The sequence below is a fragment of the Delphinapterus leucas genome, chromosome 11 (genome assembly GCF_059928025.1).
Source record: "Delphinapterus leucas isolate spDelLeu-1000000601 "Yukka" chromosome 11, BTC_Dleu_Yukka2, whole genome shotgun sequence".
NCBI lineage: Eukaryota > Metazoa > Chordata > Mammalia > Artiodactyla > Monodontidae > Delphinapterus > Delphinapterus leucas.
Genome location: NC_143139.1, coordinates 81,426,870 through 81,454,413, shown reverse-complemented (window position 1 = coordinate 81,454,413; position 27,544 = coordinate 81,426,870). Strand labels below are relative to the sequence as shown.

Below are 27,544 nucleotides of genomic sequence, written 5' to 3'. Positions count from 1 at the left end.
GGAAGAAATAATTCCAGATCCATATAAGCTCTTCCAGAAAATAGAAGACAATAGAACACTTTGATGTTCTATAGTCAGTATCACCCTGATACCAACACCAAATAATGACACAAGAAAACTTCATATCAATATACATCATCAACAGGTAAAAATCCTTAACAAAACATTAGAACATCCAACAAATCCAACCCCACAACCAAGTGGAATTTATCTCAGGAATGCATTGATTTAACACTCAAAAACAAATCCACGTCATTCACCATATTAACTGAATAATGGGTAATAGAAAATATATGATCATCTCAGTAAAGGCAGAACAAATTTTTTGATAAAAATTCAATACTCATTCACAATAAAAACTCTCAGCAAACTAAGAACAGAAAGGAACTTCCTCAACCTGATAAATGGCACCTTTGAATACCTATAGCTAATATCACGTTTAAAGATAAGAGATTAATCACTTTCTCCCTAAATTAGGGAACAAAGTAAGGATATCTACTTTTACCACTTCTATTCAGTATTCTAATGGAGGTCCTAGCCAAAGCAAAAAAGAAAACAAAATAAAAGACATTCATACTGGGAGGAAGAAGTAAAATTCTTTATTCTCAACAACATGATCATGTACAGAGAAAGTCATAAGTAATCCACAAGAAAGCTACTGGAATTAATATGTGAGTTTAGCATGATGGCAGAATACAAAAACAATACTTTTTTTTTAAAAGACTATTCTTATATTCTAGAAACAGACAACTAAACACTGAAATTTCAAAAATACCATTTTGAAGGGAGGAGCAGCGAAGATGGTGGAGTAGAAGGAACCTAAGCTTACCTCCTCTCTTGAGCACACCAAAATCACAACAATCCGCACAACCATTGTTGAAAAAGACTGAAACCTACCCAAAAAGATCCTCTACAACTAAAGACATAAAGACAGAACCATGAGACTGGTAAGAGGAGCAGACTCACGACATAATCAAATCTCATACCACCCTGGGGGAGCGACCCACAACCTGGAGAAAAATTATATTACCAAGGTTCTCCCACAGGAGTGAGAGTTCTGAGTCCCACATCAGCTCCCCAACCCAGGGCTCTGGCACTGGGAAGAGAAGCCCCCAGGGCATCTGGCTTTGAAGGCGAGCAGGGCTCAACTGCAGAAGCTCCACAGGACTGAGGGAAACAGAGACTTCACTCTTAAAGGATGCACACAGGGACTTCCCTGGTGGCACAGTGGTTAGGAATCCGCCTACCAATGCAGGGGACATGGGTTCAATCCCTGGTCCAGGAAGATCCCACATGCCACAGAGCAACTAAGCCTGAGCACCACAACTACTGAGCCTGTGCTCTGGAGTCCGTGCACCGCAACTACTGAGCCCATGCGCTGCAACTACTGAAGCCCGCATGCTCTGGGGCCCACGTGCCGCAACTACTGAGCCTGCGTGCTGCTACTACTGAAGCCCACATGCCTAGAGCCCGTGCTCCACAACAAGAGAAGCCACCACAGTGAGAAGCCCACGCACTGCAACTAGAGAAGAAAAAAAAAATGCCGCTTAAAAAAAAAAAATTAAGGAACTAGAAAAAATTTGCAAATAAAGTAAAAAATGTAAAGGACAAATATTGATGCAAACAAACACAATAAACACAGCAAATTAAAAAAATACCATTTCAAGGATGTGAAGTATCTATGGATAAATTTGACAAGACACAAAGACTTGTACAATGAAAATAACAAAAATTTCTGCGAAAAATTGAAGATGACTTAAAAACTTGTACAGGAAATGAAAGACTCAATATTGTTAAGGTGTCGATTTTCCGCATCAATCTATAGACTCAATGCAGTCCAATCAGAATCCCAGAGGCTTCTGTAGAAAGAAACTGACAAGCTGTTAAAATGTTATTCTGAGAACAGGTCCACTAGATTGTTTAAGGGTCCATGGCCCAGAAAGAGGTTTAAAGTCCTATCACTCTTCAAACCTTCACCTGCCATGTGTATTCTTTCCAAAAATTGATATACCTAAGAACAAGTCTGTGTCCTGCAAAATTTTCCTTAACCAACTCTTTTTTCACAGTTTTCTCCCACTTGAACAAAGTAAAATATTTTTCTCAGCCATCCCAGTCTTGTTATAGGGTATTTCCCTGGGTATAAAAATCTCAAAAGGGAAAATGCAATCTGAGAATACATTAATCCTGAAAGTCTCTTAAGAGTAAAGCAAAAAGAAGTTTGGTAAGAAATTCTGAAGAGGGTTGTGCTTTATTTCTTAACAGCAAAACCCCATGACTTATCTGTCACAGAATTACAATTAAGAAACAAGATAGTCGTCACAGGGCTGTATAGGAACAAGTTTATTTATTTCAATTAATAAGCAAAAACTCCAAGGTTTTGATAAAAGTAAAACATAATCATAATACACCACAATCTAGAAATCAGATACTTTGTAATTATCTAGCCCTTGACAAAAAAATTCAGATGCCATCAACTTAAAACACAAAAAGAAGTACAACATCTTACAAAATTATTTAGAGAATACACAAGCAAAAATATTTGGAAGGCCACTGGGCTAAGGCAGCACTAGTTTGTGTCCTATTTTCTCAGTTAGTTACATTATATTCATATAATTTACTTTCTATTAAAGATTTGAACTATCTGTAAATAGAAATAAAAATTCACTTTCCTTTTTTAATTTAATGCTGCATTTCTGTAAGCAGTTAGAAAATGTTGCTACTGGCATCATGAAAACATTCATTGCCATGCCAAGTTGTTCTCTATGAACATCTGCTGCTGATTTTGATGGGGAGGTGGAAGAGACGTTAAAACGCTATTTAAAAATCTACATATACTTTCCTCTAACTCTGCCTGAGTAGCTACGTGTTACATGCCATGCACTTGCCATACACTGGAAATATAGATGTAAATGGAAACATGTCTGATATTTAGGGATCAGTCCAGTAGCAGACTCAGACCTGCAAAGATTTATAGCAATTAACTAGAGGTATGAATGTACCATGCTTTGGGAACATGAAGATTGGCTCAAAAATGAAGGGTTTTTTTGTAAATCAATTATACTCCAATTTAAAAAAAAAGTGTTTTTCAGGTAGGAGAAAAGGGAAGGAGCTTCCAGAAAGAAGGATTACTATGTGCCAAGACATGGAGGGAAGACTATACATGATGTGATTTGAAAACTAGAAATAGTTCAGTATGAAAACAAAGGATATTTTCAGAGTTAATAGTCAAATTTGAGATGCCTATCCATCACCCAGAGTCAACACTGGTGTACACAAGGTAGAAATAGACATGGAAATTAATCCAGTGAATTATTTAATATTTATTGAGCACCCACTATGTACCTGATACCACATAAGAAACTGGGGAAGAAAGAAGTAAAGGAAAAATAAGCCATAAAGAGCTTACCATCAAAGGTAAGAGACAGAGAAGTAAACCAACCACAGCATTATTATCCTACAGTAATAAAATGCTACAGAATACACATACACAGATGCTACAGGAACAAAAAGAAGAGGAACAGACAGAAGAAAGTTTCCCCCAAACAGCAAAATCATACACGTCTTTAAAGGGGAGGAGGAGTGAACTAAATAGAGAGAGAATGGGACAAGTGTAGGAGTAAAAACTAGCAGTTCAGATAAAAACTGGAGGAAAAGAGAGAAGTATGTGGCAAAGGAGACTTAGAAAAGCCAGGTTACCAAGGGCATTACGTAGTAAGAAACCAAGCTATGATAAGCCACAGACAGGTTTCAGGCCTGAGTAAAATGATTAATCACTCCATCATGCAAAGTGAAAGATATACTAGGGGTGGAAGTAAGGAATATGACAAGACTGAAGACACTGTCAATTTGTACTTCAGGAATTTCATACATACATAACTCAGAACGTATATAGGCCAAAAAACAAAAAAAAAACAAAACAAAGGAAAGGACACTTGGAAATAGGGATAGAGAAGATAGGAAAGAGACAATAGGTGGAGAGGGTGTTTTAAAGGTGTTGGTTACATGGATATTTATTTTATAATTACATATTAAACTTCATTATGCATTTAAATGTATCATATATCAAATTTTAAACAAACTTTGAGAGGGAGAGGTTGCTGAATTAAGGAAATAGCAGTAAAGAAGGAGAGGAAAGGAAAAATTAAGAAAAGTTAGAACTAAGAGAACTTGGTGACCCACTAGATAATTAGATAATGGAAAGGGACAAAACTAGGAATCCCAATCAAGTCTCTCATTTCAGAGTCTAGGCGGAGGATGAAGCCATTTACCAAGGCAAGGCTACAGGAGACAATTGCTTGTTTTGTGGGAGGAAAACCTCAATTTTGGACATGTTAAAGTTGAGTTGCCTGAATGACATTAATATGCATATATAGCTAGGAGGCTTTTAGATATGCAGGCCAAAACCTTAGAAAAAAATGTCTCAGCTGAAAATAAAAATGTGGGCACCATGAGCTTAAAGCAGTATAGTAGTTAAGACTACGGGCTTGAAAAAGGTTACCCAAGGAGACCAAAAAAGAATATGTATATCACGAGACTAACAGAAGGCTACTTTGACGAATGAAGGGGAGAAAAAAAAAAAGAAAAAGTATATCATGAGAGTAACAGAAGGCTAAGGACAAAATGAAATGAATGAGTTTATGAAATAAGATCTGAGCTTAAATGAGATTTTGAATTACTGGCAATAGCTTTTTTTTTTTTTTTCCCCAGTATACGGGCCTCTCACTGTTGTGGCCTCTCCCGTTGTGGAGCACAGGCTCCGGACGCACAGGCTCAGCGGCCATGGCTCACGGGCCCAGCCGCTCCGCAGCATGTGGGATCTTCCCAGACTGGGGCACGAACCCGTGTCCCCTGCATCGGCAGGCGGACTCTCAACCACTGCGCCACCAGGGAAGCCTGGCAATAGCTCTTTGACATGTAAGAAACCTAGAGATCAAATATATTTTCTTAAAATGATAGCTTTTCAAATTTCACTTGATAAATGAATAAAGAAGTCTTATTTCTCTAAGACAAAATTATAAGTGATAGAAATATTTATTCGTATAAGTGACTGACCTTTGTACACCATTTAGTAGAATTCACTTGAAATTCAATATTCCCCTTGTAAATGCCAGCCAAAATAAGACTTGGGGCAGCTTCAGTATGATCCCAAGATTATATCTCCCTACCATCTGATTCAGCCATCACTTGGCTTTTACTAAAACCAGTAGATGAATCTGTTCATACTAGATTTTACATGCACCTGGCATAAGGTGAGTTGGGTATTCGGCACCTGATGGCAGGTGGCTGAAAGGAACTGGCAATTCTTTCAGTTCTGCCTACTCATAAACTCTAGATATAGCAGGATAAAATAAAACTTTGTGAATTTTCAAGTAGCAAAACTCCCAAAGTCCCTTTTTCTACTTCCCCAAGAATAAAATATTCTTTTTTTAGTAATTTGATTAGTAATTTGAACAATAAGTAGAATTAGCTTGATTTTTTGTTGGAAACACTGTAATGCAAATAAAAAGGTTATTGTAATTACACCTGATAATGAAATTATGTTTAGTAACTGTTAGTTACAGAGACTAGACTTTCAATAAGTACAAAATAATACACACTGACTACAAAAAACAACACAAAAAAATACAAATGAATTCAAAATAGTTTTAGTCCTTAAGAGGTACAAGGGTCTGAGAATTTTAAAATACCACTTATATAGTCACTTGTACAAATACTCATAAAATTTTATAATTTGAAATAAGAATTACATTAACATGACAAATAATTTTGACAAAATGCTTCGTAAAACTTGGTAAAAATTTTGTACCTATACTCCTATATGCAGCGCTTATCTGTTTATATCTAAGATGATCCTGAGATATACCTTTGAAATATGTGTTTTTTTTCTTGTAGGGGGGCTTACAGATTACTAAAAGTTTTTAAAAGATACAGTTTTTAAAAAATGGTTAAAAACATTATTTGGCCTATACAGAAACCATGTTCAATTTTACTCAGGAAACAAAGATTGTACCAGCTCAATACAATCATTCTCTTTACAACTACAGAAGGTATCTAATTATTATCAGTTGAGCTAGAACAGATTACTTCAGGGGGCACACGTGATTTAAGAAACAAACATAAAAAACTAAGAAGACTTAGTAATGTACAGTGAAGCACACATCCATTCAACAAACTACTGGGTACAGAAGAGGTGGAAAGCACCATGCTAAGGTGCAGTAGGAGAAACAAGAAGTAAAACATTGTTTCTATCATTAAGTTTGTATACAATAAGATTTTAAAAGCAGAATGAGAGGTGATAAGGCAACATATACTTAAATATCAAACTACTAATTTGAACAATAAGTAAAATTTGAGGAGAGCTTACATCCAACTCTTTAGAAGGCCCTTCCAGCCCATGAACTTAGTGTAGCTTTTACTACAGGAAGTCAACCAGATACTTGGAAATTATTGAAATTAAAAAAAAAAAAAAAAGTAGCACTGGGGTGGCAGTGTCTCACTATTCAGCTCCTCTAGCCAGAGAAAGAGGGAAAAGGAATAACTGGGTAGGAAATTAGACGAAATGGTCATTAAGGGCACTTCCCTAGTGCCCTTGATTTAAGAGCATATAAAATCTGAAACACAGCATAGTGCAATGCATGAAAACTGAAACTCATAAGGCACTGAAGTGTTGTCTAAAACAATGGTTTTCAAACTCCAAAGCAATGATTTTCAAACTCTGGTGAACATCTAAAAACATCTAATAACATCTAAATGACTGGGTAACTTGTTAAAACATATAGATGTCTATGTACTATCTCAAACCTTTGGAATCAGAATCCATAAATGTGCAGTCAAGGCATTTATATTTTGAGCAGTTCCCCAGGTGATTCTGATGCACAGTGAATTATATAATTAAGCACACAATCTTCAGTGGCAACAAAACCTGGGTTCAAATGCCAGTTCTAATACAAGCACTATGACCACCAACTAGAGTCCCTAACACTAATTCCAATCTTTCTAAAGAGGGAATTGCCACCCATTCCTCAAGTGACTGTTGTGAGGGTTAAAGATGATACACAGAAAATGCTTAGTACAATTCCTGGCACATTTAGTAAGCAGTCAATGAATTTTCATTTAAAAAACATTTATTAAGCACTTACACAGTATCAGGAGATTAGGGCAATCTCATTAATTTATTAAGTATTAATAAGCATGGCAACTCTGCAATGGTGTCATGAGAACATATAATTAGGGGAATCTATCGTAATCAGGAAAGTCTTCCCTGACGTGAGCTGAATGATGAGCAGGCATTAACTGAATGAAAAGGAAAGGAAGAGCATTTCCAGGCAAAGGATGCATCATAATCAAAAGCCATATACCTGAAGCAGAACAGAAAGAACAGAGTGACTAGGAGGAAAGAATGCCAGAAGGTGCTGTGGAGATGAGGTCGCAAAGGTAATTAAGAGGGACCTAAACAGCCTGTTAAAGATTTTAGTTGAGCTTAAAAACAGTGAAGAGTTTCAAATATGGAGATAATGTGATTAGATCTACATTTTGAAAAAATCACTCAGTCTGGTGTGGAAAACTACAGAGGGAGCCACAGTAAATGCAGGTAGACCCTAATTAGGAGACCATAAGTACTTCAAACGAGAAACGATGGTGGCTGGAACTAGAGTACTAGTATGAAGACCAGGAGTATACAGACTCAAGAGATATTCAAAGAGGCAAAATCAAGAGACTTCAAGAGAGACTGATATGAGGCCTGAAGAGACAGGAAGTTGTCAAATCTCTACTGCTATAGAAAGGGATGGATGATGAAGCTAGTCACTTGAGTCAAACAGTAGGAGGACCTCTTTTTCTTGGGGGATAAGTCATGAATTTCAAACATGTGAGTATGAGTAGTTATTCCCAAGTATGGGGTTGATTTTTACAGAAATATTCCAGTGTATGTAAGTACAATGTGCTTCTATTTATTTTATTGGGTGTTTATGGATCTTAGAGACAAAAGGTTTCTGCATGTGTGTTAAGTGGATCTGAACAGAATGAAGGTCCTTCCTTTAGGTTCCGTTCCTTTAGAGTCCCCCAAAAGTGTCTTTTATGACTACAGTTTAATAGTGTCTCAAGAATTCTATTTATACACTCAGCTGATAATTTTAAAACTTTTTAAAACTTAATATTTAAACCAAAAAATAAGAAGCCAAACGAAAAAAGGCCTGCAAAGTCCAAAAGGAAGCTTCAATCACCTGACTTTCAAGCTGTTACCAGAACATGACCGGTTTTAGTGACAGGTTGGTTTGGAGCATTAACCTTAAACTATATTAATTTTCCAGAATGGAGAGGCTTGCGAATGCGACTTAGAAAACTTCTTACTCATAGAATCCAATTTGTAAAAAAAAATGATGATTTTTTTCAGATGATTTTCATTTCATTTCATTTTTCAGATGATTCCTGACTTTGATCTACAAAAATACTAGTTTGCAACTTACAATTGTAAGTCACTACTGACATAGTGCTTTTAACTCGCTTGAGTCTGGAGTCTCAGGAAGACTGTTTTGGGAGTTGACGTGACAATACTGGTCCCCTTCATAACTGATCATAGGTATGTATTCAGTCGGATCCCAAGTTTTTGCAAGCCTCATGGGTCTCAACCTTCTTCCATCCTTTCTCTCCCGCTTAGAAAAACAGGAGTGCAGGAGCCTCGGAGCGGGTATTTAACAAAACACCTGCCCCACCCACCTCACAAACAATAACCTTCCATTCCAGAACTAAAGCTACTGTCAGAAAAGGACGCCGGGCGGTAGGGCCCTAGATGGTAACCCAGGTTATCAGAGGCGGACCTCAGAACCGAGGGGAGCTGTTTGTTCTCACCCAGTCCCAGAGTAGTGTCCAATTTCCCAAAAGGGAACCAAGATCTCCACCACGGAAACCCGAGCTCCCGAGCCGGAGCCGGGGGCTCTCCCTCCAGCAGATGGCTCCAGCCCGGGGTCTCCAGTCGCTTCCAGGCCTCTTCGGGAGACTCGGGCCTCCCAGATCCTCTCACCGGAGCTCGCCGCTCCCCCAGCCCGGCTTCGCGCGGGCGCCCAGAGCCCCGCCGGCCCCACCTGCACCCGGCAGGCCCGTCACCAGGCAACAGTCGCCAGCCCCGGGGACCTTGGGAGGCCTACCCCGGGCGCGGGTCCTTCCCCATTCCTTTTCGCTGCTTGAGGAGCCCAACCGAGAGCGCTGCCGGTGAAGGAGGTCGTTCCGTGCCCGTGGGGGGGGGGGTAACTCACCTCTTCCCCTTCTCCCCCGGGAGGGGCGGTGCTGGGGCTCTTTTCCCCCGCCCCCCCAAACGCCTCCTGGCTGCTCCTGCTCAGCCCCGGCGCCTGGCCACTGCCGCCGGCTTACTCCATACCCTCTCACACTCGCGCGGCCTCAAAGGCTGGAACCGGAGGAGGGAAGGGGGAGGGGAGGGGAGGGACTGGGGAGGAAGAGTAAGGGAGGGGGAAGAAGACCGAAAGGCCAACCAGCCCGGCCATGACGTCACTTCCTGCTTGTTCGGAAGGGGCGTGGCCTGGGCGTCTTCGGCCTCCGCCTCCCGAGAACGGGGTGGGGGCGGGGTTACGGGTCGGGGGAGGAGCCCGGCGGACGAGTTTATGGCGGTTCTTTTGACTCCGTGGTTCCGTAGCCTTGGCAGCCAGAGCCAGCCTCCCGGCCCAGGGCGGAGTGTGTCAAGTTTCGTGAGCCCTAGAGATGTTTTCTGCCGGAAAAGGAGGACAGGTACACCTTTGGATCCTAACCAAATGTGCACCGAAGTGGGGGGACGGCTGAGTGGAGCGGGCGCTTTGGACTTGGCGCCTCAGGCCTCTGGGGCCCGCCCCTTTCCTGGACCCGCCCCTTTCCCGGCCCACCTGCTCTCCCAGTCCCGCTGAGGACGGGCACTGGACCTTTTCAGAAGCTACTCTCCTTGGGGCGTCCTGGAAAGCGGTGCTTCTCAAACTTTAATATACACACAGATCATTTGGGAACTTTGTTAAAATGCAGTTTGGATTCAAGAGTAGGGTCTGATATTCTGCGTTTCTAATAAGTTCCCAGATGATGCCACTGCTGCTGGTCAGCGGGCTACACTTAGAACAAGGGGTTAAAAGTACTAGATGGCAAGTCCTTGAGCACGAGGACTATTTCTTTAACCTAGCCTACTTGTTTAATGACGCTTAGAGGGGCAGACGGAAAATACCCCTGTCTCCTCCTCTCATAGACTCCTAGCTTTATCCACCCCACCCTACCCTAACCCAGTCCCTAATCCCTCCTCAACCCCTCCCCGTTTCCACTCCTCGCCCTCCACGCCCTACTCCTGTCTATGCACTGTCCACAGTGTCTCGGGCCAATAGTTCAAGGACAGACAGACAGACAGCTTCTGTTACAGAAGGCATTTGAAGGTGATGGGCTTTTATTTCTGTCCTAAACATCAGACCATTATGTAAAGTTGGACATCCTGTTTCCAGTTATTCATAGTCAGAGGAAGAAAGAGCTTAAAATCTCAGATTCTAACAACAACGAAAATCTAGAAACAACGTTCTAGATGTTTCAACGTATTCCCTTATCTTATTAAAAATTTTTAATAAAAATTTACTGGGGTACAGGGGAATGAGCAGTGATTGCTAACTATGGGTTTCTTTTTTTTTAATTAATGTTTATTGAAGTATAGTTGCTTTCCAATGTTGTGTTAGTTTCTACTGTACAGCAAAATGAATCAGCTATACATATACATATATCCCCTCTTTTTTGGATTTCCTTCCCATTTAGGTCACCACAGTGCACTAAGTAGAGTTCCCTGTGCTATACAGTATACTCTCATTAGTTATCTATTTTATACATAGTATCAAGAGTGTATATGTGTGTATGGGTTTCTTTTTGAAGTGATAAAATGGTCTGGAATTAGATAATAGAGATAGCTGCACAGCTTTGTGAATGTACCTAAAAACCATTAAATTGTATGCTTTAAAAGGGTGAATTTTGTGGAATGTGAATTATATCTCAATTTAAAAATTTTACTGTCTACAATTAATTGAAAAAATTATGTATGTACGTTATAAAAACTGGAAATATGTATTCTAAAAAGTGAGTATTCTTTCATTACACCTATTTCCTAAAGGTTACTTTGAGGTTTATCCTTCCAGACTTTTCTATTTACATATATTTGTATGTAGGTTGGGAATTCATTTTTACATAACTAGGATGATAGTATATAAATTGTTCTGCCCAACCTCATTGGTTTTTTGTTTTTACTACTTAATGAAATCCTTCCGTGCTATAAATGTCATTCTTCCTAATGGCTGCTTAATATCCTATAATAAGGCTATTCCATAATTTACTTAACTATTCCCCAGGCACTGGACATTTTCATTGTTTTCAGATTTTCATTATTCCTCACAAACTTTTATTTTTCAAGAAGAACAGCTGGCAGATAAATTGATTAGTTTTTTCAGCTCCTTGCCGTAGATTTCTTTCATGCAATGCTTGTCATTGTTCAAAAGGCAAAAAGAAGAAAGGAGGGCTTCCCTGGTGGCGCAGTGGTTGGGAGTCCGCCTGCCGATGCAGGGGACACGGGTTCGTGCCCCGGTCCGGGAAGATCCCACATGCCGCGGAGCGGCTGGGCCTGTGAGCCATGGCCGCTGAGGCTGCGTGTCCGGAGCCTGTGCTCCGCAGCGGGAGAGGCCACAACAGTGAGAGGCCCGCGTACCGCTAAAAAGGAAAAAGAAAAAAAATTTTAAAAAAAAAGAAGAAAGGAAAAGCAGAGTCTGGTGAAGCCACATCTCTGTAATAATCAAAACTCCAATGTGTGTGTGCATTCCTTTTAAATGTAGCCTGAAATAATATTCTTTAAGACTAAGTCTAGCTAGTTATTAAGCATGTAACATTAGGATGTATAAATTCACATAGTAGTATATTTCATATCAGTAAAGCAAGTTCCTAGGTTTACTCTGATTTTATTGGCAGACAAACATGTGCAAACTTAGTAAACATATTATAGTTTACACAAGATGGGAAGAGAAGAAACTTAAGAAAGACATTGTTAGCAGATGTGCCATACAAAAGCATAAGTTTGCCAAAACAAAAAAACTTACATATTTTTGTGTAATCTAAATTTGTTAGAAACATATGTTTAATTTTTTTTTTTCAGGATGCTCTGGTCCTTTTCAAGCTACTCAACTATGGGATGGTATTATTCACTCCCTTCAGACTCAAGTGGAAATAAAAAGAAGGAGGCATCATTTACGAACATACAAAGACTGTTTTACTGGTTCTGATGCTGTTGATGTAGTACTAAGTCATCTTATGCAAAATATGTGCCTGAGTAGTAATGATATCTCTCGTCTTAAAGGAGTTCGTCTTTGTCAAGTTCTAATGAACCATAAAGTATTTGAACCAGTAGAAATGAAGCTACTCAAAGATGAAAAGGAATTGGAATTTGAGGATTCAAACAATAGTCTCTACAGGTTTCTAGGGAATAAATCATCTTATGTTTTTTGCAAAAGAAAGAAGGATTCTGAGACTGGGTTAAATGATGAAATAAAAGCAAAGGAATCTTTAAGGTTAGTGTTAACCAAGATACTGTAATATATTATTTTTAGTTGCTGGCAGAACAGTCGTCATTGAACAAACCTTGAATATTATGCTTTCTGTTTTTTTCAGAAGTCAATAAAAGAAATAGCCATGTAAAAATTAATCTTTTCTGCATTTGCTCTAAAACTGTTATGGAGGACATGATCACATAAATATTTCAGAATTTGTACCAGGAAAAACTTTATCTCCTCTGATGAATTATATGCTTCCTAATTTTTGAAACATGACTTAGCCAAAGTAGCTAAAGCCAAAGTTATGGAAACGAAACTAGACCAGAAATTTTCTACTCTAAGCCATGATAACCTTAGAATTAACTTTTTTTTTCTGTTTATTTACAATCCTAACATCCTCTTCTCGTGATATTCTGTTATTTAATACATTTATTACTTGTATCTTTTATTGTAAGCTGCCTGACATCCTTTTTGGAAATAGGAAATGTATAAATAAGTTTTAATAAGTAAATTAAAATGCATATTTGAAATTTTGGTCCTGTGTGTAATGGAAAAATTTACATATTATTTCTTAACAGACCAGAAGGCAAAGTGATTTCAAATCCTCTAGCACAAGAGATTGGTGAGGAAAGAATTGAGGAACTTATTGATACAATGAGTGGGACTCTGGCTTTACCTCCAAACATCACAGTTGACAAACCTGTTCTTCCACTTTCAAAAGAAGGTAATTTCAGTTTTCATTATTTTTTTCCGAACTTTGTAAGAAGAGCTGACTTTTTTAAATAGAACTTACTTTTTGGAACAGTTTTAGGTTCACAGAAAAATTGAACAGAAAGTACAGAGAGTTCCCATGTGCCCCCTGCCCCCCACACATACCCAGCCTCCCCCACTGTCAACATCCTGCACTGGAGTGGTTATTTGTTATAATCCATGGACCTACATTGATATATCATTATCACCCAAAGCCCACGATTTACATTAGTGTTCAGTCTTGGTGGTGTATATTATGTGGGTTTTGACAAATGTATGACGACTGTATCCACCATTATAGTATCATACAGAATAGTTTCACTGCCCTGAAAATGCTCTGTACTTCACCTGTTCCTCCTTCCCTCCCTGTTACCCTGCTGGCAACCACTGATCTTTTTCTTTTTTTTTTTTTTTTTTTTGTGGTACGCAGGCCTCTCACTGTTGTGGCCTCTACCGTTGTGGAGCACTCCAGACACGGGCCCAGCCGCTCCGCAGCATGTGGGATCCTCCTGGACTGGGGCACGAACCCATGTCCCCTGCATCGGCAGGCAGACTCTCAACCACTGTGCCACCAGGGAAGCCCACCACTGATCTTTTTACTGTCTCCAAGAACTGACTTTTCAAATACAATAGAAGTAGTGTGTTTGGCGTACTGACTCACTACTCCTCTCCCTGTAAGAGTTTCCTTCTACATAGTGATTGCATCAGACAAGACAGGTGAGGCAATGTAGATCCAATAACATTTAGTTTATTTTTTTACAATGACCATGATCAGATTAACTGGAGGTACTACAGTCCTTACTACCAGAAAAAAAACTTGCAAACTCATTACCAGTCCTTATTATTTATAATGCAAGACCATCTTCTTATGAGCATATCCTTTGCCCATTGTATAAGCTCCTCCCAAACATCTCCCTACTCTTTGCCTTTCAGAACAAACTAGCTAGGCTACCTATTGCTCTAATTCTCTTTACCATTTACTTCATCTACTTGTGGTTTTGTCCTTATAAGGCAACTCAACAGTTGAAAGAAGAGCCCCATACCCAGGGCAATTAGGAGGGTTGCATACACAATTCATTAACGGTTACATGCTTTACTGTGTGTGGTCAAACCATGATGGAAGTAAGACAAGCATGATTTGCACACTGGAGGAGCAAAGGTTATCAACAATAACTAGGATAAGTGTGATAAGGGAAATGCACGGTGCCCAAAGAAAGGGTGCAGAGTGAGAAAAGAAGAGGGATTAGAAGAAGACTCTGAGAAAGATTAATATTTAGAGGACAGGCTGAAGAAGAGGAGCCAACAAAAGTTCAGTTTTTACCTATTACAAATGAAAAAGAAAAATTTGTCTCATCATTTTCCCATGAGGATATAGGGTACCTCTAGAAATTTCTAACTAAAGATGGATATAATTGATCAGTAAAGATGCTCATAAAAGTAACTTTCATTTATTGGGCCTTTCTCTGGGCCAGGCAATTTCTTATGCATTTTATATTTATTCTCTGTAATTTAACAATAGCCCTGTAAAGTGAGGGGTAAAACTTCCTTTTTATAGTTTGGGAAACTGAGACTCAGAAAGATAAATAAATAAATAAGACATGGTAGGGAAGGAAAGTTGGCACTCTTACGTACTTTTTTAAACATTTTAATTTTTATCTTTGTTATACATGCACATAATGTAAATCATTCAAATAGTCCTACAGGTTTTGTTACCAAAAAATAATAATTCCCTACCCTTCCCCTCTCACCCATTTCCCCCTCTCCAGAGACAACCATTTACAATTTGTATAAATTGTAATTCATGTGTGTTGTAAATGTATCTCACGTCTCTAAATGTCATGATTATACTGCTACTTCATGCTTTTTCAGTTTTAGGGACATCTAGTAATTTTCTACAAAGGAAAACAGGGTTTTAGGCCTGTTCCCTTTCTTGCATCTATCTCCCCAACTCTTTAAATGATACATATACTTTTATATACTCTTATGAGTAACATATTTAACAAAAAGATGTTAGGTGAGGGCTTCCCTGGTGGTGCAGTAGTTGAGAGTCTGCCTGCCGATGCAGGGGACACGGGTTCGTGCCCCGGTCCGGGAAGATCTCACATGCCGTGGAGCGGAGTGAGCCCTGGCCACTGAGCCTGCGCGTCTGGAGCCTGTGCTTCGCAACAGGAGAGGCCACAACAGTGAGAGGCCCGTGTACCGCAAAAAAAAAAGACGTTAGGTGAAAACAGGAATATCTTTAGTTTTAAGACTATTGTGTTTAGCCAGAGATTTTAAACAGTAAGTCACACAACAATAACTATTAGGTTTTGCTTTTTTAAAAAAGGAGTTTTTTGGTTTTTGGTTTTTTTGGCCACACTGTGTGTCTTGCAGGATCTTAGTTCCCCCACCAGGGATTGAACCCAGGCCACAGCAGTGAAAGCACCGAGTCCTAACCACTGGACCGCCAAGGAATTCCCTAAAAAAGGAGATTTTATGTTAAAAATTTTATGTTATTTTATGTTGAAACAAAAATCAGCCAGGTCTTAGAACCACTGCTTTACTTTAGGCTTAATTTAGTTTAGATGGTTTATTTTATAGACAAGGAAACTGAGACTCAGAGAAGTTAGATAATTTGCCAAGTTTCCACAGTTAACTAATGGCATCAAGATTCAGACCTAGATTTCCATACTTTTACCCAGTGTTTTATCATTATCGTTGCAACAAGGTGTTGTAAATTCTAAAATGGGTACAACTGAAGTTATGTTTAGTTGGTATGTTTGCTCTTTGTTGCAACTGAATGTGTCAGCCTTCAGAACAGAGAAACACAAAAAACTATTTTAGTTGTTCTCTCTAATAAAACATAGTTTTGAGAGAAGTAGTCTTTAATAAATTACTAATAGGAAATCTCTTTATGTTCAAAAGTCTTGAATCTGCTAGGGTAGGTTTTTTCTTTGTTTTTTGTTTTGTAAAAAGCCTTGCAAAAGAGAATTAACTTTAAAATTGGCTGGTTGTTCTTGTATTTAATGAGTTAAAAAAAGTTAACTTTTTTGGAATTTACGTTTTCATACCAAAACTTTTTGGAGAAAGTGCATTTGGAAGTGTCTCTAAACTCTAACAAATCAGGCATGAAAGGAGTTTTTGTTGTTGTTATTATCCACTGAAATCTGATTCTTCTGTGATCCTCAAGCACAAAAACAACCCCCTCAGATATAAAACTATCTGGTTTTATAAGATTAAATAATTAGCTGGCCAACAAGAAAATTTAAGCCACTTTCTATTTGGAAAAATATGGCTGGTTAAAGGTATGCAGTTGGCAACACACCTATATACATTTCAGCCAAGAAATAAAAGTATGGAGTTTCTCTTTTTTTTTGAGAAAGGTCATTTCTTAATTCCCAAAGAACTGAGAAACCAACTTCACTTGAATTGAGTTGAAAAATCTGCCAGCAGTGGTAAAGCAATGCAGGCCCAGGACTGCAGGCTTTTTGCAAATTTGTATTTGTGAGACTAGTAGAGTTAAGGTGAACCACCTTTGCTGAGATTTATTTTTTACAGGTGTTTCTTACTGATAATATAATGACTAATATTTTTGAAATATATGTGCGTTGTTTTAGAAATGTGAGGGGTTCTAAAGGTGCAGAACCTCTCCCTCACCTCACCTCTGTGGGGTAGGTCTCAGGGGAATGCCAATATCAGCTGGAGCAATTCCACTATTAATCTGTTTTACCTGACTTCCAGAAGAATATGTTTGTTCAAAGGTTTCCTCAGCTGAGACAAAATTTGATTCCTACTGAACACACTGTACTTCTCCCACCAAAACATTTACACACTTAATGAAATTGCCTGTTTACTTGTCATTATTTCCCACTGGAGTGTGAGGTACTTAGACAGGGACAGTCCTTACCTTTTTCACTGTTGTATCCCTGTTGAGTGGCCCAGTGCTTAGCTCTTGGTAGATTACATTTAGTGGATGAATGGCTCACAGACAGCCTCCTCATTTTATAAATATTTTCTTTTTATTTATGCGTCTATACACATACACTCATATGTACATATATGTGCATATGTGCATGTGCATGCACGTGTGTGTGTGTGTGTGTAGGCTATGCTAAACGCTGCTTGGATTGTATGCTTTTCAAATGTAGAGTCTATCCCCTTGGATCCCCTTCATTCAGCACAGTGATCATTGAGTATGAAGTGCTCCATTAAGATGACGGTGGTGGCTATATGTGTTGCTACAGTATCCTTCTTGAGTCTAATTTCCTCACACAGAGCTAGCTATTCTATTTATCAGCTCTGCACTTGGCTAGTATGTTCTAGACATGCACATTCCTCTGCTCCCTCACCTTCAGGTCTTAGCTCAAATATCATCTTCCCAATGATAATTCCCACACATCTTATTTAAAATTGCAATACTAACCCCCTAATGTAGTCTAATTTCCTTTTTTGCTTAATTTCTCTCCATAAAACTTACTATTAGCTGACACACCACATATTTCACTTTTTGTTTGTTTGTTTATTTATTGCCTGCCTCCCTCTCCCCACTAGAATATAAGTTCCATTAAGGCCAGGATTTTGCCTGCTTTGGTTACCACTATATCCCTGGAACCTAGAACAGTGCCTAATACAAAACAGGTCTCAATAAATATTTGTTGAGTAAATGAATGTTCTGTCTTGATGCTATTGCTAAGAATAGTCTTTTCTCCACTTTTGGATGTATTCATAATATATCTATTCATACTTCTTGGTGACTTGATAAAATTTGCCTTCTTCCATTTCATATGTGGCTATCCTTACCTCCTTACATAGGGTGTGGCTGCTGAAGGGCCACTATTATTATATATGTATCTTTTTCTAGCACGTGGTTCAGTGCTGTGCCCAAAGGTTGGTATCGACAAATGTGGACTGATTGATTAGAGGCTACTTACGATCTCAAGTCTTTACTAAAAGATTGCTAATTTGATTTATTTTGGGCCAATAACTCAGAAGTAGTAAACTCAGATGCCTTTAGGAGCCAGGCAGATTGGAGAGCAGGTGAGTACTTCATTTTCAAACGTGTAGGAAAAATTGTTGTTTTGCTTGAAATGTAGGGCCCTCTTGGCTATTTTTCCTTTTCCCACTTAAAGAAGAGATGTAACTATAGGGAAATTAATTTCTACTGTAACAAAACCAACAGGACAATACCATGAAAATGGTAGCTGACACTCAACTTCACTGTTTGGGATACAGTAGGAAGTGGTGGGGTTTGTGGTGAGCTGGAAATGACATGCCAATGCAAATAAGGTAGCCACTAATTCATATCAGCTAACTTTGGTCAGGCATTAATTGAAGCCCAGTGTCGTGAGATTTTAAGATTTTTTTTCTTATTTATTTATTTATTTTTGCTGCGTTGGGTCTTCATTGCTGCGCGTGGGCTTTCTCTAGTTGCGGCGAACGGGGGCCTACTCTTCCTTGTGCAGAGCACAGGCTCTAGGTGCGCAGGCTTCTCATTGTGGTGGCTTCTCTTGTTGCGTAGCACAGGCTCTAGGTGCGCGGGCTTCAGTAATTGTGGCACATGGGCTCAGTAGTTGTGGTTCACAGGCTCTAGAGCACAGGCTTCAGTAGTTGCGGCACACGGGCTTAGTTGCTCCACGGCATGTGGTATCTTCTCGGACCAGGGCGCGAACCCGTGTCTCCTGCACTGGCAGGTGGATTCTTAACCACTGTGCCACCAGGGAAGCCCTCTTAAGATATTTTTAGAGAAGCTTGAAACCCGGAATTTTATCTCCCTTTTTTTTTTTTTTTTACGGTACGCAGGCCTCTCACTGTTGTGGCCTATCCCGTTGCGGAGCACAGGCTCCAGACGCGCAGGCTCAGCGGCTATGGCTCACGGGCCTAGCTGCCCCACAGCATGTGGGATCTTCCCGGACCGGGGCACGAACCCATGTCCCCTGCATCGGTAGGCGGACTCTCAACCACTGCGCCACCAGGGAAGCCTGAAATCTCCCAGTTTTATACAAGTTAATTCTATTCAAAATACTTTATAACCAAACAAATCATGACTATGGTCCAAATTTAATACGTAGGCTACTGGCAGTAAAGCTCCACGAGAGATTTACTGTAGCTGTTGCTTTTTTTTGCGGTACGCGGGCCTCTCACCGCTGCGGCCTCTCCCGCTGCGGAGCACAGGCTCCGGACGCGCAGGCTCAGCGGCCGTGGCCCACGGGCCCAGCCGCTCCGCGGCACGCGGGATCCTCCCGGACCGGGGCACGAACCTGCGTCCCCTGCATCGGCAGGCAGACTCTCAACCACTGCTCCACCAGGGAAGCCCAGCTGTTGCTTTTGTAATTTTGTTTCATTTAAAGGAAAAACAAAATATTAATGATGATCTGATAATTAGGATAATGAAAAACTTTATTAACCCTTAACATAAATGACCAGAAACCCAAGTTAAAATTAACCTAATACTGTATTTTTATTTAAAAGCAATTTAACTACATTTATCTCTGCTTTGAATAAAATTATAAATAATTAGTAATCTCATTCTCTCCAATCATCAAAATAATTTATAAGCAGGACCAGTAGTTTTTTTTTAATATCTGGAATTAACCTATTGATCACCTTAAAAGCTAGATAATATCACTTTATAATTAACATAGCCAGAAAATAAAATCAATATGGCTCATAACCCTGATGTCTATTTAAAGGTCAATCTTGAAAAGAGAAACTGTAATTTAGCAAATTTAAATTATCCTAACAAATTAATCCATTATATTATTAGCTTTTCTGTTGTATTACTAGAAATGGAAGAATTCTATGATACTGGTTGAATATGTATATGTTATTTATTAGTATGATAGTTATATTATTTTTCTTTCTAAGCTGTGGAAGATGTTTGGAAACAACAAACATTGCTACGTATTCTTCAACTATTCACATTCCATTCTTAGAAAATATTTTGGAGCCTCCAGTTAAAACACAAAATCTCCAATTAAGTAAAGAGGAAGATCTTGTTATCTCAAACACTTGCCTCGACAGAGACAGAGAGGTTATTCCAAGCTTATGTCTACTTGAGTGAGTGACCATTTTTATTGTCAATTTATAACTAAAATGTTCTTTCACATATTTTGCCCTTGGTATTTTTTTTTTTAAACATCTTTATTGGGGTATAATTGCTTTACAATTGTGTGTTAGTTTCTGCTTTATAATAAAGTGAATCAGTTATACATATACATATGTTCCCATATGTCTTCCCTCTTGCGTCTCCCTCCCTCCCACTCTCCCTATCCCACCCCTCCAGGCTGTCACAAAGCACCGAGCTAATATCCCTGTGCCTTGCGGCTGCTTCCCCCTAGCTATCTACCTTACTACGTTTGTTAGTGTGTATATGTCCATGACTCTCTCTCGCCCTGTCAAAGCTCACCCTTCCCCCTCCCCATATCCTCAAGTCCGTTCTCCAGTAGGTCTGCGTCTTTATTCCTGTCTTACCCCTAGGTTCTTCATGACATTTTTTTTCCCCTTAAATTCCATATATATGCGTTAGCATACGGTATTTGTCTTTTTCTTTCTGACTTACTTCACTCTGTATGACAGACTCTAGGTCTATCCATCTCATTACAAATAGCTCAATTTCATTTCTTTTTAAGGCTGAGTAATATTCCATTGTATATATGTGCCACATCTTCTTTATCCATTCATCCGATGATGGGCGCTTAGGTTGTTTCCATCTCCGGGCTATTGTAAATAGAGCTGCAATGAACATTTTGGTACATGACTCTTTTTGAATTATGGTTTTCTCAGGGTATATGCCCAGTAGTGGGATTGCTGGGTCATATGGTAATTCTATTTGTTGCCCTTGGTATTTTAAGGTGTGAGAACATATTCATATGTACGAGCAGACATCATCATTGATTTAAAAATTAATCACTGTGAATTTTCATTTGATCTAAAATAGAAAGACACTGGTTATGATCTGTGAGAAGATTATTGGAAATCTGAGTGGTTTCATTCATATGAGTTGTCATGATTTGTCAACCATTCTTTCCCTGCACCAGCCCTGAGTGTTTTTTCAAAGTTCTATTATTTCCATTTTATAACCATAAAATAAAAACCATCATGGTTTCTACCAGTTTATTTAGTCCTGCTTTAAGAGAATCCTCAGTCTAGTAGGGGAGACATTCATGAAACAAAACATTACAGTCCAATGAAATAAGCCCTATCATAAATCAGTTGCTAGGAACCATAAATATAAGACTGGGTACTGTTGAGATTCCAGCAAAGAGAACTGATATGATGCTTTCTGCCACATGGGCCAAACAAGAAAAGAACATCAGACTCCAAACCTGAGAACCAGAAAGCTTCAGATCCTACAAAGAGCTTGATGATCAGAGACCTGTGAACCCACTTAGATCGTCAACCATTGTCCTGTTTGCACATGACATGTTTGCTCCTAATTCAACAGGCTGAGAAAGACCTAGCAAATGAGTCTTCCCCAGCCCCTGAGTCAGGGAGAATATAGGGACACCAGCAAAGAAACAGGATTTCTTTAGATGCTTCTGCAGGAAACAGACAGCAGCTAGTCAGCCTTTATGAGCTTCCAAGTGGAAAGTGTAGGTTATCTGCAAGAGAAATGCAATCCAACTGTCATTAATTTTTTCATCTGCAACACTAGGAGCTAGAAGATAAGTCACACATGTTAGGCAATATGTTCCATTCAACAGGGGTTGGTGTGGGTGGGGAGAAAAAAGGAAATGGAACGGGAAAGAGAATAGGAGGGAAGAAGGAAAGATATTTGAGGATCACCGAGAATTCATAGAATATATCACTCAGGAACCCCCTCCTAGGAAAATATTTGAGGAAAGATTTTAATCTGACTACAAAGAAATAACCAGAACCCCAAATGGAGACAGATGAAGAGGAAAGGAAATATTGGTAGGCAATGAACTTTGGTCTGTGCACTCTCACTATTTTCTCTTCTCCCTAATTTTGTACCCACATATGTGCATGCATACAAACACACATGTACACACAACATATTCGAAGTTGATATGGTAAGGCTGTGTGAGAATGTACAAAATATAAGTGCTAAATAAGATATCAAAAAAAGAAGGACGTAGTATTAAGGGAAATTATAATAAATACTAACCTATCTCAGCAAAACCTGGGGGTGGGGAAGGTGGAGGAGAAGGGGGAATTAAAGGCCTTCCAAAATCATCACTGAAGGGAGGGAGGAGTGAAAGGATCCTAAGTTGCTTATCTTATTGAGGTCGGGAGATAAAAAAGGGGAAAACAGTGTGTGGTGGGATAAACGGTGCATCTTAATGGGGGAAATATTTGGTATCTTATTTTCAAATAGTGATAGAACCATATGCACCTAATGATCAGAGTGGGAAAGGGGAGAGGAAACACCAGTGGAATGGAACAGTACAGATGAACTCCTCTGAACAAAATTTAACAAAGTTAGAAACAAATAATGAAAAGGTGGCCCACAAATATTTTAATTCCTTGAAAGTAAAGGTACAGAAAGGTGTGGTGGTATTTGGTGAGGAGAAAAGCTATTCCCTCTCATTTACTCCTTCAGTCATCCAGCAAAAATTATTAAAAAGATTCTCAAAACTAGTTTCTTCTTTAGATTTGGTTAATTATAAACTAGATTTTATTGTTTTATCAAACAATGTTTTGGGCAGTTAAATGGAAACGTTAACCATTAATTTATTTTATTTTGTTTTTTACCTCCAGGATTGATAACTGGCTTAATTCAGCAATTGAATGCTTGGAATATTTCCCTGACCAGTTAATAGTTACTGTCAGCGAGCAGTTAGTTCAAAACAGAAATGAAGAGACAAGATTGAATACACAGAAGAAGTTACTCTTTGATGTCATAGTAAAATATTATAATCAAGAGAGAGATTGCTTATTAACTGATGAGTACTTTGATATTCATTCAGGAATTATTGAACTTTTAGGTAAGAGATGTTTAAACTTCAGTTTTTTTGCATAATCTTTTTTAATAATACAAGTTGCAGAAGATTTTATGTATTATATGAGTATTACATTTTAATATTTTTCTTCTATGATGTCAAAGTACTTCATAGAGTCTTTTTTCAATTCACTTGGCCTGCCATGTAAATTGTACTATCAAATGTAATACTGTAGTATAGCAATTAGATCTAAGGTAATTCTATCACAGGGACATTCTAAGAAAAATTTTGATATAGTACTAGAGGATTAAAGAACTGAGGTATCTGGAAATACTGTATTAATTTGATGACCTTTTAGCAAAATAAAAATTGAGTGACACATCATGTCTCTTTTTTAGCTTTGTAGGTGGCCATATAATTTCATGTTAAAAACAAACTGCTGTTTGACAATGCTGGATATAATTATGCAGGTGTTTGGCATATTATGTAGATAATTTCCTGTGTGTTTGAAATATTTCCTAATAAAAACTTTCAAGTGTAAAAAAAATCTGCAAACCAAACACAGTATCATAGCATTTTAATTGACTGCTACATACTATAATCTCTGGGGTTTTTTTGTCCCTTGCTTTGTCTTCTTTGTAACCCATGTAACAGAAAATGAGAAAAGATCAGAAGCACTTGAAGCAACACAACTATATCTAAGATTGTTGTTGCCCAACGTTAGAGAAGAATTACGACAGCTACTCACTTTTATGGCAACTGCATCAGAACCCAATGCCTACAAATTACAAAAACAGGTGAAAAAAATTGCAATAACAGTTTTACAATCTTCTGCTATTCTTTTTTAATAAAAATGATTCAAGTTAATGTTACTCTTTCTGTTTACAGTTTGATAACAAAACGGTGGTCCTGAAAACTCTTGCCAAAGCAGTTTTGCAATCCAAATCGTTATTAAGAGTACAGGCAGAAAAACTAGTCTTGTTTCTACTGGAGTTCCACTCTGAGCTCTTCAAGGTATCTGGCATTTTGCCTAGGCACATTTATTACTAAGCTACTTGTGTCAGACAAAAGGCAAATCATTCACTTAATAAATAATTTACTGGAACCTATAATGTGCAAAGTTTGAAGGAATGCTCTTTCCCCACACCCACTAAAGAGAAGAAAGCAGAATTAAAACAGTGTTGATATTTGCAAGTATATTGATTAATTTCTTCAAGTTATTTTTCTCTGTGCCAGACACTGTTTTAGGTGCTTGGAATACATTAGCAAACAAAACACAAGAATGCAGGCCCTTGAGAAGCTTATATCCAAGTGAGGGACAGAGACAGTAAGAAGAAATACAATAAATCATCGTCCTATAGTTTGCTAGAAGGCAATAGAAATAAATAAATAAATGCAATAGGAAAAAAAAGAGCAGTTTAAGGGGATTTTGGGGTGCCAGGGTGGGGGTTAGTAGGAGCTTACAGTATTAAACAGCATGGCCAAGGTTGGGCTCACTGAGAAAATGAGATTTGAGCAGAGACTGGAAGGGGGAGGAGTGAACCAAATGGCCGTGAGAGTGGAGGTAAGTGGTTTGAGGCAGAGAAAATTGTTCCTAGAGCAGAGGCCTTGAAGGTGATGCATGCCTGGGTGCTGAGGAACAGCAAGGAAATAGTGAGCAGGTGGGACAGTATTGTGAGGTGAGGTGAGAGATATGGGGGCCCATGTTGGCCATTGGAGAGATTTTGCTTCTCCTTGGAATAAAATGGGGAATCATGAAAGGTTTTGATCACAATGGTGGCCTCATTTGACTGATATTTATGAAAATAACTGGATTTTGTGTTGAAAACAGACTATAGAGGGGCAAAGGTAGAAGCAGGAGAACCTTTTAGGAAGCTGTTGTAATAATCTGAGCAAGAGATATGGTGACTTGAAACAGAGGAGTAGCAAATAAGTTAGTAAGACATTGTCAGATTGTTGATATATTTTGAAATGTCTTAGAAAACGATTATTTTTAGCCTCACTAGTATATTTTAATACCAGACAGTGTTACTTTTAGTGGCATTATTTCTCCAAAGCCTGTATAAAGAATTGTTCCCTTCTTAATTTTTTTGTGTAAAAAATTTCTCATGTCATTAGAAACATATTGGTTTGAATTTTGTAACAGTTCTCTCAATATTAACTGAAGTTACTTTTCCATTATTTTAGAGAAAAAGTTGGTACTAAGTGTATACAGTAGAAGCACTCCCCCATTTATGAATTTTGAATGAAATGTATTCTAAAAGCTCATTTAAAAGTCACTTGTTAAGACCCGTATATATGCTGTCTACAAGAGGCCCACTTCAGAACTAGGGACACATACAGACTGAAAGTGAGGGGATGGAAAAAGATACTCCATGCAAATGGAAATCAAAAGAAAGCTGGAGTAGCAATTCTCATATCACACAAAATAGACTTTAAAATAAAGACTGTTACAAGAGACAAAGAAGGACACTACATAATGATCAAGGGATCAATCCAAGAAGAAGATATAACAATTGTAAATATTTATGCACCCAATGTAGCAGCACCTCAATACATAAAGCAAATGCTAACAGCCATAAAAGGGGAAACCGACAGTAACACAACCATAGTAGGGGATGTTAACACCCCACTTTCACCAATGGACATATCATCCAAAATGAAAATAAATAAGGAAACACAGCTTTAAATGATACATTAAACAAAATGGACTTAATTGATATTTATAGGACATTCCATCCCAAAACAACAGAATACACTTTCTTCTCAAGCACTCATGGAACATTCTCCAGGATAGATCATATCTTGGATCACAAATCAAGGCTTGGTAAATTTAAGAAAATTGAAATAGTATCAAGTATCTTTTCCAACCACAACACAATGAGACTATATATCAATTACAGGGAAAAAAATCTGTAAAAAATACAAACACACGGAGAATAAACAATACACTACTAAATAACCAATACATCACTGAAGAAATCAAAGAGGAAATCAAAAAATACCTAGAAACAAAGGACAGTGAAAACACAGTGACCCAAAACCTCTGGGATGCAGCAACAGCCGCTCTAAGAGGGAAGTTTATAGCAATACAATCCTACCTCAAGAAACAAGAAAAATCTCAAATAAACAACCTAACCTTACACTGAAAGCAATTAGAGAAAGAAGAACAAAAAAAACCCAAAGTCAGCAGAAAGAAAGAAATCATAAAGATCAGATCAGAAATAAATGAAAAAGAAATGAAAGAAATGATAGCAAAGATCAGTAAACTTAAAGCTAGTTCTTTGAGAAGATAAACAAAATTGATAAACCATTAGCCAGACTCATCAAGAAAAAAAGGGAGAAGACTCAAATCAATAGAATTAGAAATGAAAAAGGAGAAGTAACAACTGACACTGCAGAAATACAAAGGATCATGAGAGATTACTACAAGAAGCTCTATGCCAATAAAATGGACCACCTGGAAGAAATGGAGAAATTCTTAGGAAAGCACAACCTTCTGAGAGTGAACCAGGAAGAAGTAGAAAATATAAACAGACCAATCACAGGCACTGAAATTGAGACTGTGATTAAAAATCTTCCAACAAACAGAAGTCCAGGATCAGATGGCTTCACAGGCAAATTCTATCAAACAAACATTTAAAGAAGAGCTAACACCCATCCTTCTCAAACTCTTCCAAAACATTGCAGATGAAGGAACATTCCCAAACTCATTCTATGAGGCCACCATCACCCTGATACCAAAACCAGACAAAGATGTCACAAAAAAAGAAAACTACAGGCCAGTATCACTGATGAACATAGATGCAAAAATCCTCAACAAAATACTAGCAAACAGAAGCCAATGGCACATGAAAAGGGTCACACACCATGGTCAAGTGGGGTTTATCCCAGAAATGCAAGGATACTTCAATATATGCAAATCAATCAATGTGATACACCATATTAACAAATTGAAGAAGAAAAACCATATGATCATCTCAATAGATGCAGAAAAAGCTTTTGACAATATTCAACACCCATTTATGATAAAAACCCTCCAGAAAGGGGGCATAGAGGGAACTTACCTCAACATAATAAAAGCCATATATGACAAACCCACAGCCAACATCGTTCTCAATGGTGAAAAACTGAAACCATTTCCACTAAGATCAGGAACAAGACAAGGTTGCCCACTCTCACCACTATTATTCAACATAGTTTAGGAAGTTTTAGCCACAGCAATCAGAGAAGAAAAAGAAATAAAAGGAATACAAATCAGAAAAGAAGAAGTAAAGCTATCACTGTTTGCAGATGACATGATACTATACATACAGAATCCTAAAGATGCTACCAGAAAACTACTAGAGCTATTGAATGAATTTGGTAAAGTAACCA

At 38.4% G+C, this 27,544-nt stretch overlaps 2 protein-coding genes across 5 annotated transcripts in view; one reads left to right on the top strand and one right to left on the bottom strand.

The window, feature by feature from the left end:
* The window catches only part of SCYL2 (SCY1 like pseudokinase 2), a 57,876-nt gene extending 48,431 nt beyond the window's left edge, over window positions 1-9,445 (bottom strand). For 3 of the 4 annotated variants that reach the window (XM_022599880.3, XM_089921157.1, XM_022599881.2), the window contains exon 1: window positions 9,252-9,445. The gene's annotated coding sequence lies outside the window, so the exon portion shown is untranslated. Of the gene's footprint in view, window positions 1-9,143; window positions 9,217-9,251 lie in introns of those variants that run through there. The other variant, XM_030763476.2, reaches the window with a different exon arrangement.
* Window positions 8,824-27,189, top strand: DEPDC4 (DEP domain containing 4). The gene is given in 10 exon segments (XM_089921162.1): window positions 8,824-9,738; window positions 12,143-12,554; window positions 13,115-13,260; window positions 20,139-20,174; window positions 20,177-20,321; window positions 22,986-23,212; window positions 23,822-23,964; window positions 24,056-24,183; window positions 24,185-24,228; window positions 24,231-27,189. Coding segments are annotated over 10 exon segments (1,437 nt in total). The 5' UTR covers window positions 8,824-9,614; the 3' UTR covers window positions 24,263-27,189.
* The last annotated feature ends 355 nt before the right edge of the window (window positions 27,190-27,544 follow it).